Raw genomic sequence first — 17,175 nt, forward strand, 5'->3', positions numbered from 1 at the left:
TGCGGGGAGTTAATGCATATTGAGTTTATTCCATGTTCCTGCTCCTTTAAGTTTTCTTTGTTCTCTCCGCTCCTCTGTTTACATGGGAGCTTCTTCTGTGTTACTACTATCAGAACATATGATTGGCTCTTATAGTTTCACACCTATGTTACATATACTAATTGGCTGATGAGTGTACCTGATCGGGACCTAGCCCATTCCCCGGAAGCTGAGTAAGTTGTGCTGTGTCATTGTGTCCTGGATTTGGCAAAGAAGTATCCAGGATGATCAGGTTATTTAACTATTGGGCTCTAGCCACCCCTACACTCTCCTAGGAGCAGCCAGCTAAGAGTAACTCACAGGAGGTAAGAGACAGCGGCAGGTGGGAGACCACATGCTAGGCCTAGAGAATAGGCTTGGGTTTAGGGGTGAAAGGAGGTCTAAGGAAGGAAGGTGATCAAAAAGAGGGAGAGGGCACGGGGTGGTGGGAAGACTCAGGAACCCAGCTCCATGGCCATCCGCTGAGTTAGCTAAGGCTGCCCTTGCCCTGACCCAGCCGCGGCACTCATCACAAAACCCACCCTCTCACCACTCTCAGAGCTAACCTTGGGCCCCCGCCTCTCAAAACCTTCCCACAAGGCCCGGGCTACTACCTCCCAGGTCCAGAAGTCTCTCACATTAGCATCGAAGGGCTGATCCTTCTAGAGGTAGATCGATTTCCCATTTGGAGAGGGTATGTGGCCATTGCCAAAAATGACTCAATGTCCCAAAATTTATCTATTAATTTATTTACTTGTTTGTTTGTTTTTGAGGCACCAATGCCAGCCATTGAAACTGGGACCTCGTAAGTGGGAAGCCAGCACGCAACCATGGGAGCCACAACAGCTCCCCTGAGTTGGTCTTTTTTCATTTGTTTGCTGTTTGTTTTTAGGAGGCACCTGGACCCAAACCCAGACCCTCCCATGTGGGAAGCAGGCGCTCAACCACTTGAGCCTCATTCGCTCCTCCAAAATTTATTCTTTCTTTATTTTTTAAAATATTTATTATGTTTTATTTATTTCTCTCCTCTTCCCCCTGCCCCAGTTGTCTGTTCTCTGCGTCTATTTGCTGCGTGTTCTTCTTTGTCCACTTCTGTTGTTGTCAGCGGCACGGGAATCTGTGTCTTTTTTTGCATCATCTTGCTCTGTCAGCTCTCCGTGTGTGCGGTGCCATTCCTGAGCAGGCTGCACTTTCTTTTGCGCTGGGCGGCTCTCCTTATGGGTGCACTCCTTGCACGTGGGGCCCCCCTACGTGGGGGACACCGCTGCATGGCAGGGCACTCCTTGCGCGCATCAGCACTGCGCATGGCCAGCTCCACATGGGTCGAGGAGGCCCGGGGTTTGAACCGCGGACCTCCCATGTGGTAGACAGGCGCCCTAACCACTGGACCAAGTCTGCTTCCCTATGTATTTTTAATTATAAAAGTAGTGCTTACTATAGAGGAGTCCAATAGTACAGAAGAATATGGGTAAAAAAGTAAAATCCATTTTCATGTGCCCCCATACTTATCCATTCCCTAGAGGTAATAACTGTTCATAGTTTCACATAGATCCTTTAGACCTTTTTCTATGAATATACAAACACACAGACATATACACACAGACAGTACCATAGTCCTTGCTTTCTTCACTGAATACATCAAGAACATCTTTTCATTTCAGTCCATTTAAGTCTAACTCATTCTTGTTTCTTTTTTTTTTTTTTCTATTGTGGTAACATACATATAGCACAAAACTTCCTATTTTAACCAATTTCAAGTATACAATTCAGTGGGGTTAATTACATTCGCAGTGTTGTGCTATGGCCACCACCATCCTTTACCAACACTTTTCCATCACCCAAAACAGAAACTCTGTACCCATTGAGCAGTAACTTCCCATTCTTTACTCCCCTACCCCTGCCCCTAAAAACCTGTACTCTACTTCCTATCTCCATGAATTTGCGTATTCTAGTTATTTCATATAAGTGAAATCATGCAATATTTGTCCTCTAGTTTCTGGCTTATTTCACTCAACAATGATGTCTTCAAGGTTCATGCATGTCATAGCATGTGTCTGAACCTCATTCCTTTTGTACGGCTAATACTCCATTGTATGGATATACCATACTTTGTTTATCTGTTGATGGATTCTTGGGTTGCTTCCACCTTTCATTTATTATTAACTCATTCTTTGTAAAAACTGCATAGTACTTCACAGTATAATTAAACCAAATTTATTTAACCTTTCCTCATTTTTTCCAGTTTTGTGTTATGACACACTATGCTATAACCCACATCTTTACTGTTTTTTTTTTTTTTGTACCTGTGCATATTTCAAAAGGATACATTCCTTTGATTGGAATTGCTTGGTCAGAAGGAATACAGTCCCATGGAATTTTTTTTTTTTTTTTTAGGTACCAGGGGCCGGAATCCAGGACCTTGTATGTGGGAAGCTGGTGCTCAACCACTGAGCCACATCAGCTTCCCTGAGTCAGTTTTTTCATTTGTTTTGCTTATTGTTTTTTTTTTTTCAGGAGGCCCTGGGAACAGAACCCAGGACATCCCATGTGGGAGGTGGGAGCTCAACTGCTACCTCCACTCCCATTCCATGGAATTTAAACTAAAGTCACTGACTATACCTAAAAGTGAGAATGAAAAAGGGTCTGACCAGCATGGGCGATGAGGCCAAATATGTAGATTAGTGACAGGTTACCACGGAAGAGTTTGGTTTTTAAGCAAAGCACAGATTGGGTTTCTCGGGGCTCAGCCCGGGGTAGGACACCAAGGGTACAGAGATGGGCGTGCTAGCCACTCTGCCCTTGAAGTGTGTGACGTCAAGCTGGGCCTGGTAGAAGGCCCTGAGCCTCCTCTTGGAATCCTCCTCCTGTGGCTGGAGCTCTCTCCTCTCTGGGGAGGAGGCAGGGAGGTGTGAGGAGAATGACAAAAGAGGCCCTGGGCTCCTTCGCCCAGCACCTCTCTTTCCTGAGGGCTCCTTTGGGTTGGAATGCTGGAGACTGGGTAGAGAGAGAGCCTACCAGACTACCCGAGGAGCAAAGCACATCCTATCTGCCCTGCACCTTCCACCGATCCTGAGAAGGGGCCCGTTTGTACAGACTCCTTCCAACAGCCTTTTCCAGGCCCCTCCCACCCCTGCAGGCATAAAGCTTGAATTTTAGAGTGTCTAGGCAATCGCCAGGTGGATCAGGCGATTTTCTTGCCTCCCTGTAAATTTTCTGACTTCTTGCTTAATTCAGAATCCCGTGCTTTAAGTGTTAAAATTGGTGACTGTGGATCTCTGGGGGTTGGGGTGGCAAGGGGTATGTTGGAGTTGTCTGTGTGGGGTTTGCATTATTTTTGTAGCTGTCCTGTATGTTTGAAAGTATTTCAAAATAAAAAGTTAACAATAATGATTATTATTATTCATAATAATAACATGCATGGCCACCAGCGCTGCTCCAAATAGAACTCTGCTCTGGGGCCTGCAATGTCTCTGGTCATTGTGTGCCCAGCCCAAAACCCTGCAGCCACCTCAAGGCTCTCAGCACGCTGTGGCCTCCCCCTTTCCTCCTCTGCTTGACTTTGATGGGCAGAGCCTGCAGGAGACACGGCTCCGGGCCTCCAGCTCCCTCTGCTCCCCTCCACCCCCCGCCCTCAGAGGATCTCCCTGTCCTGGGGGTTCCCTGTCCCGGGGCCCCACGTTCTCCTGTGGGCAGCTCATTCTCTTTGGCTCCCCTCTGGAGTCTCTGCAAGTCTGTCTCTCGGCGCCCTCCTCCACCAAAATTCTTTCAATGTCCTGTCCTTCGTCTTTGTTTCCCTGCGTTCCCACCTGGGTCTGCCTCCTGGGGCGCGTCCCATCTCCCTCTTGGGGCAGGGAGATGTTGGGCAGGGCGATGCTGCCGCCTGCCTCTGGCCTCGGCTTCCTCTTGCTGACTCGTCTTCCCTCCTCCACCCGGCCCTGGCCTCCTGGTGCTTCGTGTCTGGTGCACCTGAGGACGGTAAGGCTGCGGTGGACTCCGAGGCCAAGCACGCTCAGGGAAAAGCAGGTCCCAGCTCTCCATCTTATTCCTAAGAAAGTCTGTTGGATGCTTTTCAACTAAAAGCAGATTATCAATTTAGCCCTGACCTTGTTCTATCTTTGGACAACAGATAAATAAGTTTACCTCAAAAGAATTCTATTCATTTGTATTTCCAAGGCACCTGTGATTTTCCCGGCCTTATACCCACAGCCCTGCCCGTTGGCAGGAGGGAGGTCCAGCGGAGCTGCTGATAAGAGGAGTATAAAGAGGGCTCCACACATGACAAGGGGCGATGGTCTCCCCTGCTCACAACATGCTGTGCCTCCTGGTGCTTGCCACCCTGGTCCTTTATGGTAAGTGGTCATCTGGCCCAAGCTCGATAGGGAGGGGGCTTGGGGGAGAAGGGCCAGAAGCCACCCCTAAGCCCAGGTCCTCTCCGTATCCCGGGTTGGGATGGCACACTCTGCCTCTGAGTCTAGCAAAAATTTTACTCTCCTGGCGCCCATGGTAAGAAGGGCGGGGGCCGCCAGCCATGCAGCCCCTCCGGGGTCTAGGGCCCTGAGCCCCGAAGCAGGGAGAAGCCTCTCGGGAAGGCCTGGGCTTTCCCACCAGCCCCACTGACAGGCATGTGGCTGGGGTGGGCACGCTGTCCCTGTCCCCTGGGGAATCCTGCCAACACACTGGGCGACAGGGGAAGGCAGCGGGGGTGCTCAGGCCAAGGGCTGACTGTGAGGAAGGCTGAGACCAGAAGGAGCCTCTGAGGCCCTCACCTGAGAATGTGAGGTAGGGCCTTCGTAGCATGCCAGACCTCCGGGGACACCCGGGGGGAGCGGAAGGCTCACGGCCGGGCCCCTCATTTGTGAAGGAGGAGCTGTGCAATAGCAGAGAGGCTGATGTTCCTCAGAGCACAAATGCCACACCCCATGCCCACCCCGGGCTGACCGCTTTTCTTCTGCCCCACAAAGGACACTGTGCCCAGGACTTTCCCGAAACCAACGCCCGGGTCGTGGGAGGGACTGAGGCCCGGAGGAATTCCTGGCCCTCTCAGGTGGGTGTCCCCCAGCCCCATGGATTCAGTATTAGGGGTGTGTGCGTGTGTCCTTCACAAGAGGCAGCTCTCCGCCTGCCTGGATTCTAGAGTTGAAAGGCAGATGGGACCAGGCTTGGGTGGCGGTGCTAAATGCAGAGCAGGCTTGGAGGAGGGGGTTCAAACACGGACCACACGTACTCGCTCACTCTCCCAGGCACACACGCGCCATTCCACGGAGTGCGTCACACATGTGCCCTCACAGAACCGAAGGAGAGCATGTTGCTTATTTCGCTATTTAAAGAGTGTCCCACTTCTGTTAAGAAGACAGCTGGCCCCTGATTTAGCACCCTTAAATGGCTAAAACTGGCATGTGAACTGGTGAATAACCACCCTTTTGAGAGCAATCGCTGTGATTAGAATTGGATTCAATTGACAAAAATTTGAGCCCCAGTTTCAGGAATAGCACTAATATGTCAGATGCGCTGAAGGAGGAGACATGAACTGATCAAAACGACCATTCCAATGGTATTTCTCAGTTTCCCTTGAGGCGACAGGTCAGGGTGTATCTCGAGAAGGTTGGAAGGGGAGCTCTGGAGACCTAAGTCACGGGGCTCCGGTGATGGAGGGATCCCTTAGCTACCTTTCCTTCCCAAGCAGAAACGGAAGTAGAAAGGCCTGGATTCTAGGGCCATTGCAACACACTAGAGCAGGGATGCCAAGTAAAATGCACGTGTGTGCCTTTACGCCCAGGTCCATTCACACATTACACATCAACGAACAATTGTGCGTTCTTTCCTGCTGACCCCGGAGGCGTCTACACAGCGCTTCTCAACACCACGCTCCAGGCAGCCACTACCAACCAGCCAAGAGCAACCCGCAGGTCCAATGAAAACTACCTGCCACCCCTCGCCCAGAAAGTTGGAGAGTGTTTCGAGGGCAGGAATTTAGGGAGGAAGCACGTCGTTTGGGGCAAAGCCTTTTGAGAAACACCAACCTCTCCCTTCCACCTTCCCTCGCCCTCTAGATCTCCCTCCAGTACCTGTCGGGAGGTTACTGGTATCACACCTGTGGAGGGACCCTCATCAGACAGAACTGGGTGATGACAGCTGCTCACTGTGTGGACAGGTGAGAAAAACAAAGAGCAGCTTTTCCCGGCCCCTGGCAGGGGAAGAGTCTATGTACCTGGCCCTTCTGAATTTTGGCCTCTGAGAGCTGGACTTTAGGGGCGCGAGCAGGGGTCCACTGCCCTGCCCTTTCATGTTTGGAGCCTGTGGAGAAGCAGTAGTGTATGATGAAAAGTACAACTTCTAGTCAGATGAGTTCAGGTTCAAATTCCATTCCACCTTCTTCTAGCTATGTAACCTTGGGCAATTTACTTAACTTCTCTATGCCCCCATTCTCTTATCTCTAAATGGGGTAACAATACCTACTTTATAGAGTGTTGTGGAAAATTAAGTGAGTCAATATTTAAGTGCCTACTCAATGACTGGCCGGTAACTTTCATATTTGTCTTAAGCAGTAGTTCTCAAATTTGAGCAAGCATCAAAATCACCTGGAAGGCACAGATTAAAACTGGGCCCCACCCAGTTTCTGATTTGATAGGTCCAGGGTGGGGCCTGATAATCTGCATCTCTAACAAATTCCTAGGTGATGCTGATACTGCTGGTTCAAGGGCGTCTCTTTGAGAACGGTGGGTCTAGAAGTTTGCATTTTCCCCAACATCTCTCTGTGGTTTGAGAGCCATTGTTTCATTTATACTCACCACGCCTCTCCCAGGTTCTGAGATACTCAGTCTACGATGTTTCGCCTAACTTGGGAAAATGAAGTTGATATAGTTGTGTCACTCACAGAAGTTAATGAATTAGAAAATGAGAGACTGTAGCTTTCTCGTCTTTGAAAGTCTTTTACCTGTCCTCTGCTGGGCTGGATAAGATGGGTCTCTGCCCTAAAGATAAGATGTAAGATGGTGTTCCAACTTTTCTCTAAGGGGGAAAAGAGGTTTGAGCCCCTTGGATCACTTAGGGTTTCCTTCGCTCTCTCCAGACAAATGACTTTTCGCGTGGTGGTTGGAGACCACAACTTGAGCCAGAACGACGGCACCGAGCAGTACGTGAACGTGCAGAGGATCGTCGTGCATCCATCCTGGAACAGCAATAACGTGGCTGCCGGGTAGGGGCAAAGCTGGCCCGGCACCGGGAGGTGGGAGGCCACGGGGGTCTTGGCTTCCTTCACATATTTTCCCAGAGGAGGGATTGCTCTTTCTGAGACCTGGTCTAGGGTTCAGCGCCTGGCCCTTGGCCCAGGGGCCCAGTGGAAGCTGGGAGAGGTCACCGTGTCCTTGGGGGTTGGGGGAACAACGAGCTGACATGTTCACCCAAGAGGATTTGGAGAATTTAGTCTTTGGAGGCCTTGAGAATGTTTGAAGGTTTGGGGGCTTTTCTTGACTGAGGCAGGTTTGCTTATCCTAGGCTGGTTCACCTTTTCTGTAGAAGGAGCTTTCTGGAATAGATTTCATCACCCAAAGTGAATTTCTTAAAGTGCCACTTACATAGGAAACCCCCTGCCAGGGTGAATTGTAAACAACATCTGGAAAGGAAGTGATTAAAATGATGGTCAATTCTGTGACGTGTGGGTGGGGAACTGGGGGTGGGGGTGGGAATAGGCTCAAGTAATAGGGATATTTCTGCAGAACTTTCAAAGTCATGCCGCATTTTACATCTTTATTCTTTGAGAAGTCTTCTCTGCCACCAAGATCACACCATTCTGGTCCTTCCTGATTCCTCATTCATAGCTGGAAAATTTAAGCTCCACTCCGCAGGACTGCAGTGATGTAGGCTAGGCTGTGCTGCAATACCACATGTCACCAGCAGGTGTTGCTGTTGAACACAGAATGTAACGTCCTGCCCTCCGATTGCGCAAATCTTTATTTGAGGCTTAGCAAGCTATCTCCTTTCTTCTTCAAATGGTTGCCAACTCCATGGGGACGCAGGAGTTTAGAGAGGGCCAGCGAGTAGGCTGACCTGAGGGGAGGCCTGACGGGAATAAGTTGTCTCCTTTCCTCCCGCAGCTATGACATCGCCCTGCTGCGCCTGGCCAGAGCGTGACCCTCAACAGCTATGTCCAGCTGGGCGTTCTGCCCCGGGAGGGAACCATCCTGGCTAACAACAGCCCCTGCTACATCACAGGCTGGGGCAGGACTAAGAGTAAGTCGCCGGCCTTGGCGCCATCCACCACAGCTGGTGGAGGACTTTTCTCTGTGATCCCAGGTGTTCATAGCCAGAGACAAGAAAGGAATCACAGATAAAATAACTGGAGCGTTGGACCCAGCTAAGAACGGGCTGTGGAGTACTCAAGTCAGAGGTCATAAACTCTGAGCACTAAAAAAGGCTGATGCCAGAGAGTCTTTTGTACCAGCCCCTCATTTTACACACAAGGAAACTAAGACCCAGAGAAGATCACATAACTGGTTCGTGCAAAACCAGAGGCAGAACCCAGGCCTCCTGGCTCCCAGGTTGGTGGTCATCACACCACCAGGCTATCTCAATCGACAGGCATTGGGCTGTGGGTTGGAGTGGACGAGCCAGAAAGAGCTGTAGGTCCAGATAAGTCAGGGGCAGAGGAGGCCTCTGAGCCCATCTGGTCCTCATGGGAAGATTTCGCTAGAGGACATTGTTCAGATAACATGGACAGGTGGGAGAGGTGTAAGCTGAGATAGTTAGCAAGGGCAGAGGCGTCAGGCTGACACAGAAGCCCAGCGGCGACCTGGCTGTGTTTGAGCTTCTGGAGAAGAGGCAAAGCTATGCTAAGAACAAGCTCTCTACCGGGAAAACCTGGAATTGAGAGACATGCTTCTAATCCAGCCATGTTCTCAGTTCACTTGATAGCATCTTTTAATTTCCTGGTCCATAACAAGAAAGGGTTGCTGTAAAGGAGCCGAAGAAATAATACATGTACAAAGGCTTTGAAAAGTCAAAAGAGCCCAGATAAGGGGACTTTGCATCAAGCTCATAAGAAATGGAAACAAGAGTGCCCAGTCCTGGTTCTGCTTCATGGGACTTACAGTATAAGGAGGGAGTATAAGGAGGGAGTAGACAGCTATATTATCCACAGATAAGAGCATTCTATAATTTAGCTAAGCTATCCAACCGTTTAAAAAAAAGGGGGGGGGGGGGGAAGGAGTAGGATTGGTGGTTTGGAGCCTGGGAAGAGCAGTCAAGGATGGCTCCCTGGGGCCAGGGGGCTATAGCTGACATATAAAGAGGGAAGAGAGGAAGAGAGGGGACTCTCTGACATGCAGTGGGCAGAGAAAGAGCTTGCCCTGAGTTCAGCCTCCACCAGAGCTCGAGAAGGTTTGGCGGGGTGTGGAGAGTCTTACCCTGGGCCTGACTCCAATGCTGTGTGCCTCATGCAGCCAATGGGGAGATCGCCCAGACCCTGCAGGAGGCCTACCTGCCCTCCGTGGACTATGCCACCTGCTCCAGCCCCTCCTACTGGGGCTCCACCGTAAAGAACACCATGGTGTGCGCTGGCGGAGACGGGATTCGCTCTGGATGCCAGGTGAACCCACTCAGAAGGTGGCAGAAGTCCCGCCCCAGCTCCCTCCCTTTCTGCTTCCCACCTTCCACCCTTTCCTCATCCCCCTCCCTCATGCCCGCCCCCCCCTCCCTATGCACATACTCAACTTTCTACGCTGGTATCTGAATGAGAAGGCTTCTGCGCTCATACTCTACACTCACAGAATCTCAAAATGGAAAGGGACCCGCACATTCACCTTGCCCGATGCTCCATCTCAAAAGCTTGAATGTGGCCCAACAATTTGTGGGTTGGTGTATGTGTGTGCGTTCTTTAGAAGCTGTTTGTGACCTTGATTTTTTTTTTATGGCAGTGATGGGCTGGGGCCTGGATGGGGTGGATGCCATTGGGAATAAGATAGCCGGGCCCCCCTCCCGCTAGCAATCCCCAGCTTTTCTTATAGTTCTAACACACCACTCTTTACCCTAGTAGTACTTATGGCAGAACATACCGGTGAGTATGGTAGGTGAACGTTTTACAATAATATATGTATGTATATATATATACACATGTTTATTATTTTATATATATATAATTATTAGAAATAATCCTCTTCTGTTTAGACAAGATCAGTTAGCAGTACATAATCTTACAGATTACTTGCTGCAATTCAACAAACATTGGTTGAGCATCTTTTATGTGCCAAGCACTGTGCCAAGTACTAGAGATACAAAGAGGAATAAAATGCAGTGTCTAGTGAAGGAGTGGAGGAGCAGACACATGGAAGAACATTATAATATACTGCGGTTAAATGTTATAATAAATATATGCAGAGGGTATATGGGAGCCCAAAGAATAGGCAGCTGTATCTACCTGCTGAGGTCAGAAACTGCTTATATTCCCCAAGAAAGTGGAGTCTGTACCTTCCCCCAAGAAAGAGGAGTCTGTAGTGAGTCCTGAAGATTAAAGAGGGAAGCAGATGTGGCTCAGTCAGTTGGACACCCACCTACCACATGGGAGGTCCCGGGTTCAGTTCCTGCTTTCTGGTGCTTCCTAAACAGCAGACAGACAGTGGGTACAAAAAATGGGGGTGTAGTGAATAAAATAAATCTTTCAGAAAAAAAAAAAGATTAAATAGGAGTAGACCAGGCAAAAAGACACTTAGAGAATTTAGAAAGAGGGAATGGCAGGAAGAAAGGCATGGAGCCAACATGGAGAGAATTAAACAGTGTTCCCTGTGACTAGAGGAGAGGTTGGGGGAAGAAAACACCAAAGAATAATATTTCATGACACCTGAAAAATATGTAAACTGTCGGTGTCCATAAATAAAGTTATATTGAAACACAGCCACACTTGTTCATTTACATATTGTCTCTGGCTGCTTTTGAGCCACAACAGCTCAAAAGAGTTGAGTAGTTGCCACAGAGACTGTATGTGTGGCCCGCAAAGCCTAAAATATTTACTCTTTGGCCTTTTACAGAAAAAGTTTCCTAACCCTTGTGCTTGCCCACCAGGGCATAAACTGTAAGCATGTTAGGGGATGTCAGGATATGAGCCTAGAAAGGTAAGCAGGAGACACGTGATTTAGGGCTTAGCGATATAAACTCTTTCTTTTAGGCACCAAGGAACCATTGAAGAGTTTTTAACAGCAGAGCACTTGATCAGATTTGCCTTTTAGAAGATCTCTCTGATGACAACATAGACATGTTTTTGAAGAGGGCAGGAGAGGCAGGGAGACTAGTTAGGGGGTTATTGCAATTATCTAGGCAAGAAATTTGAGGGGCTGAATTAGGTCAGGGTGGTAGGAATGGAGAGGAGGAAAGAAGAGGGAGCATCTGGCATGACTTTCAGGCATCTGGTTTAAGTGATTTGCGGGAAGTGGATTCTGCCACAAATGAGGCAAGATTTATAGGGTTTGGGAGAGGAGGTGATGAGTTCATTTCTGGATAAGTCGAGTCTGAGATCCCAAAAAGGACAATCATATGTAGCTAATAAGTAAGAAATTAGACACAAGAAAGTGGAGCGTGGGAGAGGGATCTGGGCTAGAGCTACACTTGAAAGCAAATGATATCCCTATACCCCACACCTCACACACAGCTCCCTAGAGAAAAGAGTAGTGGATTGAGGAAGAACCCCAGAAAACACAAATGACTGAGTGTTTCAGGGGTAGAAATGGAAGACAAAGAATCCACAAGGATCCAAGGAGTGATTCGAGGTAAGAGAAAAAACAGGTGGTAACGGTTTTATAAAACGTTTTATGTCAGAGAGAACTGACAATGTATACAGTACTGCGAGAAGACCCATGTGTTAAGAGCTCCCAGTGTCTACTGGATTTGGTGATTCCAAATGGGTCTCTAACCATGGCGAGAGCAATTTCAGTAGAGTGGTAAGGGCAATAGCTAGAATGAACAGGGTAAGACATGAAAAGACAATAAGAAATATAGCAGGAAATGTACATTTCTCTTCTAAGAACCTTGGATGAAAGAGAACTACCGAACGTTTGGTAGTTTTAGGAGGACAGCAAATCTTGGAGGAGGATGGATCTTTTAAAGAAGGAAGAAAATTGAGTGTGTTAATAGCCAGAGAGGGAAGGATCCCATAGAGTCAGAAAGAGGGAATAACGGATAGCCCAAGATCCTAGAGGAGAAGGAAGAGATGGAACCGAGAGCATAGATGAAGTTGACTTGGAAAAGGAAGAGGGACACCAGATGCAAGTGTGGATGTGAAAAAAATTGCAGGTTGGGTAGCTGGAAGTTGGAAGGTATCTGCATTATTGCTTCTATTTCCTCGTCAACTAGGAAAGTTGAGGTTGACTGCTGAAAATGAAGAGGCAAACATTGCATGGGTCTGGAAGAATTGTTAAGCTAAATGGGAGAAGGATTGTCCTCCAAGAACATTACTGAGTCAGCTGAGTTAGAGACCACACGTTTGCATAGCAATGACCATGTGGGTGTATAATTCACTCTATTTTACATAAAGACCCAGTTGCAGGGATTAACCCAGGGCTAGATTTTCCTGCACGGCTGGATTACAGGTCAACTTCAAGGCCCAAGTTAGATAGAGGAGGAAGGGAAGCCAGCAGGAGGCTGGTAGCCAGACTGAAATAGTGGAATCAAAGAATTGAAGGGTTATTTATTTTTGGCTTGAAGAACCATGGAAGTAAGGTGGCCAACTTGTCCCATTTGCCAGGAACATTTCCAGTTTTAAAACTTTTAAGTCCTGTATCCCAGGAACCTTACACGAGCATAAAGGCAGAAAAGGAAATAATGCATAATGCAGCCTCCTCCAGGCTCTCACCAGCAGTGAGTTTATTGTTTCCCTCTGTTCTCCCTCAAGACCTTGAATCTGAAAAACTCGAGTCCTTTTCTTCTAGCTGCCGCTCCAAATCGACAGTTCTCTGAGGCAGTTGTGTCTCCCAGTCCTTTCCCACTGGAGTTTCCCAAACAGCATGACTTCGTCTTATGGGCTTTCAGAGTTCTGAGTCCCCAACCCTTCCTCAGAGTGGATTCACTGAGCCCCTTCTGCCCAATCCACCACTTCCCACGAAGCTCTCTTCCAACTCTTCCTTCCACTCTAAAATCCTCAGCCACACCTTCCCTCTGTCCAGAGTTGATTAGTAGATCTAAGCCTTAAGTTGGGTTCATCTATAGTGGACCTCTTTGTAAAAGATCTGGCTAGATTTCATTGGGGGACCTCCAATGTCAGTATCCTTATGCCTTTCCTTTTGGGCTGGTCAGTGTCTCCAGAAAATACCTTCCAGTTTTATGTATAGAATAAAGTCCTGTTGCTGGCATTCTGGGAACTACGTAGGAAAAGAGGGTCAAGGTCATATTCTAGAAACCCAAGTTCCTCTGATTCTAAGCCTGAGCATATAACCACTACCCATTACCTCACTTTCTCTCCCCTTTACCTCCTTTTACGTTAACATGTGTTGACTACCTACCATTTGCATTGGTCTCACCGCTAGGGATAAAGAAATTAATTGAACCCCTTACTTCCCCCGACCCCAGATTCAATTTAAGTCAATTAAAACCTATTGATTTTACGATGGCCAAAGTTCTATGGTAGCACTACAGAGAAGAAAAATATCAGTAAGACATAGTTCCTATCTCAAGAAGCTCATAGATACACATGGCAGGTAAAAACAAAGTACGAAACCCTAATACAAAGCAGATCATGACCTAAGTGCTGCAAAACAGGGGAAGAAAATGGTTGTTTATAAAGGACAAGGAGATCCATTTTGACTGTAGGAATATGAAGGAGATGGAGATTTGAACTGGAGCTTTAAAATGTAAAGAATTTCACAGAGATGGGGGTGAATGGGGTGCAAGAGAAAGAGAAGCAAAGGCCCTGGAGAATGGGGAGTTGATGCTTAATGGGAACAGAATTTCTATTTAGGATGATGGAAAAGTTTTGCTAATGGATGGTGGTAAAGGTAGCACAACCCTGTGAATGTAATTAACACCACTGAACTGTAGCATGAAAGTACTTAAAATGGGAAAGTTTATGTTGCATACATTGTCAACCGAGAAATAACAAACTCAGCTGCAAGGCAACAAAGGGGTCTTAGAATTGCAATTCCAGGAGCACAGATTCAGGTGGCAGCCCAAATTGTGTCCCCTCTTGGCATTTCCAAGCAAAGGTTTTTAAAGGAAAAGAAGACGACACAAATTGCTTGTGGTTGGTGGATGTTTGGAGTACTCTGATTGTCCTTCAGGTTAGATAGTTAACTGAGTTCTTCAACTTGTGGTTTGTTTGATGGTCCAGATGCCTTTGGACTTTTGAGGAACATTGTTGCTAGAGGTTTTGCATACTTTGGCAGTTGGGGATAACAGGTCCAGATCTGCCTCAGGGTCACCTCCAGAATGACCTCCATTTTAAATCTCATAGCCGTAGTAACTCTATTTTATTTCTGTTAACAATACGTTACCAAAATATTTTTTAAAGAAAGAAAGAAAAAGAAAAACAACAGCAAAAAGCAAAGGTCCAAAGATCAAAACGTGGCGTTTCAGGACTCTGCTCCTCCCCACTGCAGGGCGATTCCGGGGGCCCTCTCCATTGCTTGGCGAGCGGCCAGTATGTTGTCCATGGCGTGACCAGCTTTGTGTCCAGTCTGGGCTGTAATGTCTCCAGGAAGCCTACGGTCTTCACCCGAGTCTCTGCTTACATCTCCTGGATGAATAATGTGAGTCCTCTAAAATGAATGATTGAACTAGGGTTCTCTGGAGATCCACATAACTTGCTGGGGTGGGGAGCAAAGGTTTGGCTGGAGAAGCCGTTGTCTTCCTCACCCCATTCATGAGTTTACCCCTCTTCCTGCCCTCCTTTATGTACTTTCCCTCAAGAAGGCTGTCATTTTGAGCCCCCCTTCACATAGCCATCGAGCAGGCTTCATCATCCTCTTTCTTCCTTCGGGTAAGACAGTGGCAGCAGCAGGACTGAACCAGTCATATATCAAAGAAGTCGTAGGTCAAAGTCAAGGGAAAGAGTCAAAGTCAGAAAGGCTTGCACTCTCCTGGGCAAGGGAAGGAGGCACCAACATAAAATCCCACAAGCTCCTTCTAAGGGCACTATGAGAATTTGCTCTGCACTTTGGAGAGAGGTTTTATCCCTTAAACAATGCTTTCGGGTTGGGTAAGACCGCCTACACTGACCTATGGTAGAGCCCCCACAACCCACCCAAGCACTTGACCTTCAAAGACATTCTAGAACCTGGAGCTTGAACCTTAGCTCGCGGCCAGTTCAAGTTCTGTCCTTGCCACTATTTCCTGGGTATACGCCTGTAACATTGGGGTGTCCTGACACAGCTGAGATCAGCTTCCTGCCCCCTACCGTGTCGACTCCCCATGGACCCTGTTTAAGGCTGTTCTTAACAGGAGCCCTGAGGAAAAGAGAGAAGGGGAGGTGGGCAGAAGTTACTAACTGTGTATATAACTGGTTTTTCCTTCAGGTCATTGCCACCAACTGAACATTTTCCTGAGTCCAACAGCCTTCCCAAGGTGGGACTGAGGTCCTCAGCAGGACTTCGGGCCATTAAGGAGAACAACCTGGGTGACTATTGAACCTGACACAGAAAAGCAAATACTTTGGGTGGATTGTATGGTATGTGAATGTATCTCAATAAAACTGCTTAAAAACAAAAACGCAAATAAAACTGAATATACATTGTCAGCTTGTGTCTATTTGGAAATTAAACGCTCTGGAGGAAATGCAATTATAGGGCCCAAGTTGGACTTCACCACATTTCTGTGCTGGTTCCTGCTTTATCTGCTGTCACTGCTACCAGACCACAAACTAAGCCCAGGGGGAGTGGTTTTACATTACCCACCTTGGATTATTTTAGGTTTACCTATCCATTAACTTGTTCTCTTCTCCCCTCCCCACACCCATGCATATTCGCTATATTCAAAGGCACAGAGTGCTTTACAGTGTTCCTGAGTGACTAAATGTGTCCCGCCTCTACCAAATAGACAGTGGGCTTGACCTTTTGTTTTCTCATTCAGCGTCTGGAACAAGCAAGTGTTCACTCCTGGGATGCACTAGAACAGAGTACTAGGTTGTGGGTCAGATGCCTGCAGATAAAGGAAGTGACTAATTAGAAAGGAAATTGGGGAGGAAAAAGTATTTTAAAAGGAGAAAAGATACTGAGTGAAGAAAGGAAAGGACTGGGGGGAAGAGGCAAAACAGAAAGGGAGAAGAGACAGCACTGTGGGGCCTCAAGGTACGTGTGAGTCAGCACTTCGAAGCTGGGACTAAAATAGACAACCGGACCAAGGGTTCTAAAAACCACAGAACTGGGAAGCTGATAATTCTACTCCATCCTGGCCCAGGCACTGTCTGGTAGAGCAGCCCGGGAAAGAACAAAGCGGGAACTGAAAGGAGAAGGCTAAGAAAATGAGAAGCAGCTTTGCATAGTGAGGTCACTAAGGAACACACAAGAGGGCCTAGGGTAGCTAACACTGCTGTAGGGAAAACTGGCTAAGACCACCAACTGCAGTTAGTAGTCAGCTAAGTCAGCAGAGGCCCCTAGAAGGAAGCAGTGTGTTTAATATATGAAGCTGGACTCGAGTCGAGAGACCTCTATTCTTGTCCCAGTTCCATAACTGAGGAGCTGGGTAATTTTGGTCAAGTTACCTGCCCTTTCTGAGATTCAAATTTACCCATCTAATTAATTTCAAAGGGTTGTGTCTGCTCTATTACTGCATCACTTTTAGTTCCCAAGAGACTGGCAGTGAGGAGGGTTTTATGGAACTCAGTGGCTGGGCTGCGTTTCTGAGGGGGCTGTCCTGACACAGGTATTGTCATCACTTGTCATCACCATCTTCTTTCAGTGTCCCCACAGTACCACCACCCTCTCAGTGTCTGCCCACTCCTCCCCACCCAACATCAAGGGGTTCCATTTTCTTCACTCTGCCCTTTCCAGGCTACCTCCTTGGTCAACACCTGGAATAGGCCCTAAGCATCTCTTGCCTGGGAATATTGTGTCCATCTCTAGAAATGAATTTTAGCACATGACATTGTAATCATCGGATTACCAATCTAGCTCTACCTCTAGATTTTAAGTATCTTGCGGTCAGGGACTGCATTTTATTCATCTTAGGCTTCCCAACACCCAGCAA

At 47.7% G+C, this 17,175-nt stretch overlaps 1 protein-coding gene across 1 annotated transcript; it reads left to right on the plus strand.

Annotated features, from left to right (window-relative positions):
* The first annotated feature begins 237 nt into the window (after nucleotides 1-237).
* Nucleotides 238-15,643, plus strand: CELA1 (chymotrypsin like elastase 1). Its single transcript, XM_004453690.3, is given in 10 exon segments — nucleotides 238-344; nucleotides 4,192-4,367; nucleotides 4,980-5,062; nucleotides 6,069-6,169; nucleotides 7,088-7,213; nucleotides 8,112-8,137; nucleotides 8,140-8,247; nucleotides 9,456-9,601; nucleotides 14,592-14,741; nucleotides 15,507-15,643. Coding segments are annotated over 9 exon segments (819 nt in total). The 5' UTR covers nucleotides 238-344; nucleotides 4,192-4,306; the 3' UTR covers nucleotides 15,525-15,643.
* The last annotated feature ends 1,532 nt before the right edge of the window (nucleotides 15,644-17,175 follow it).

This window comes from Dasypus novemcinctus, chromosome 12 (assembly GCF_030445035.2).
Source record: "Dasypus novemcinctus isolate mDasNov1 chromosome 12, mDasNov1.1.hap2, whole genome shotgun sequence".
Lineage (NCBI taxonomy): Eukaryota > Metazoa > Chordata > Mammalia > Cingulata > Dasypodidae > Dasypus > Dasypus novemcinctus.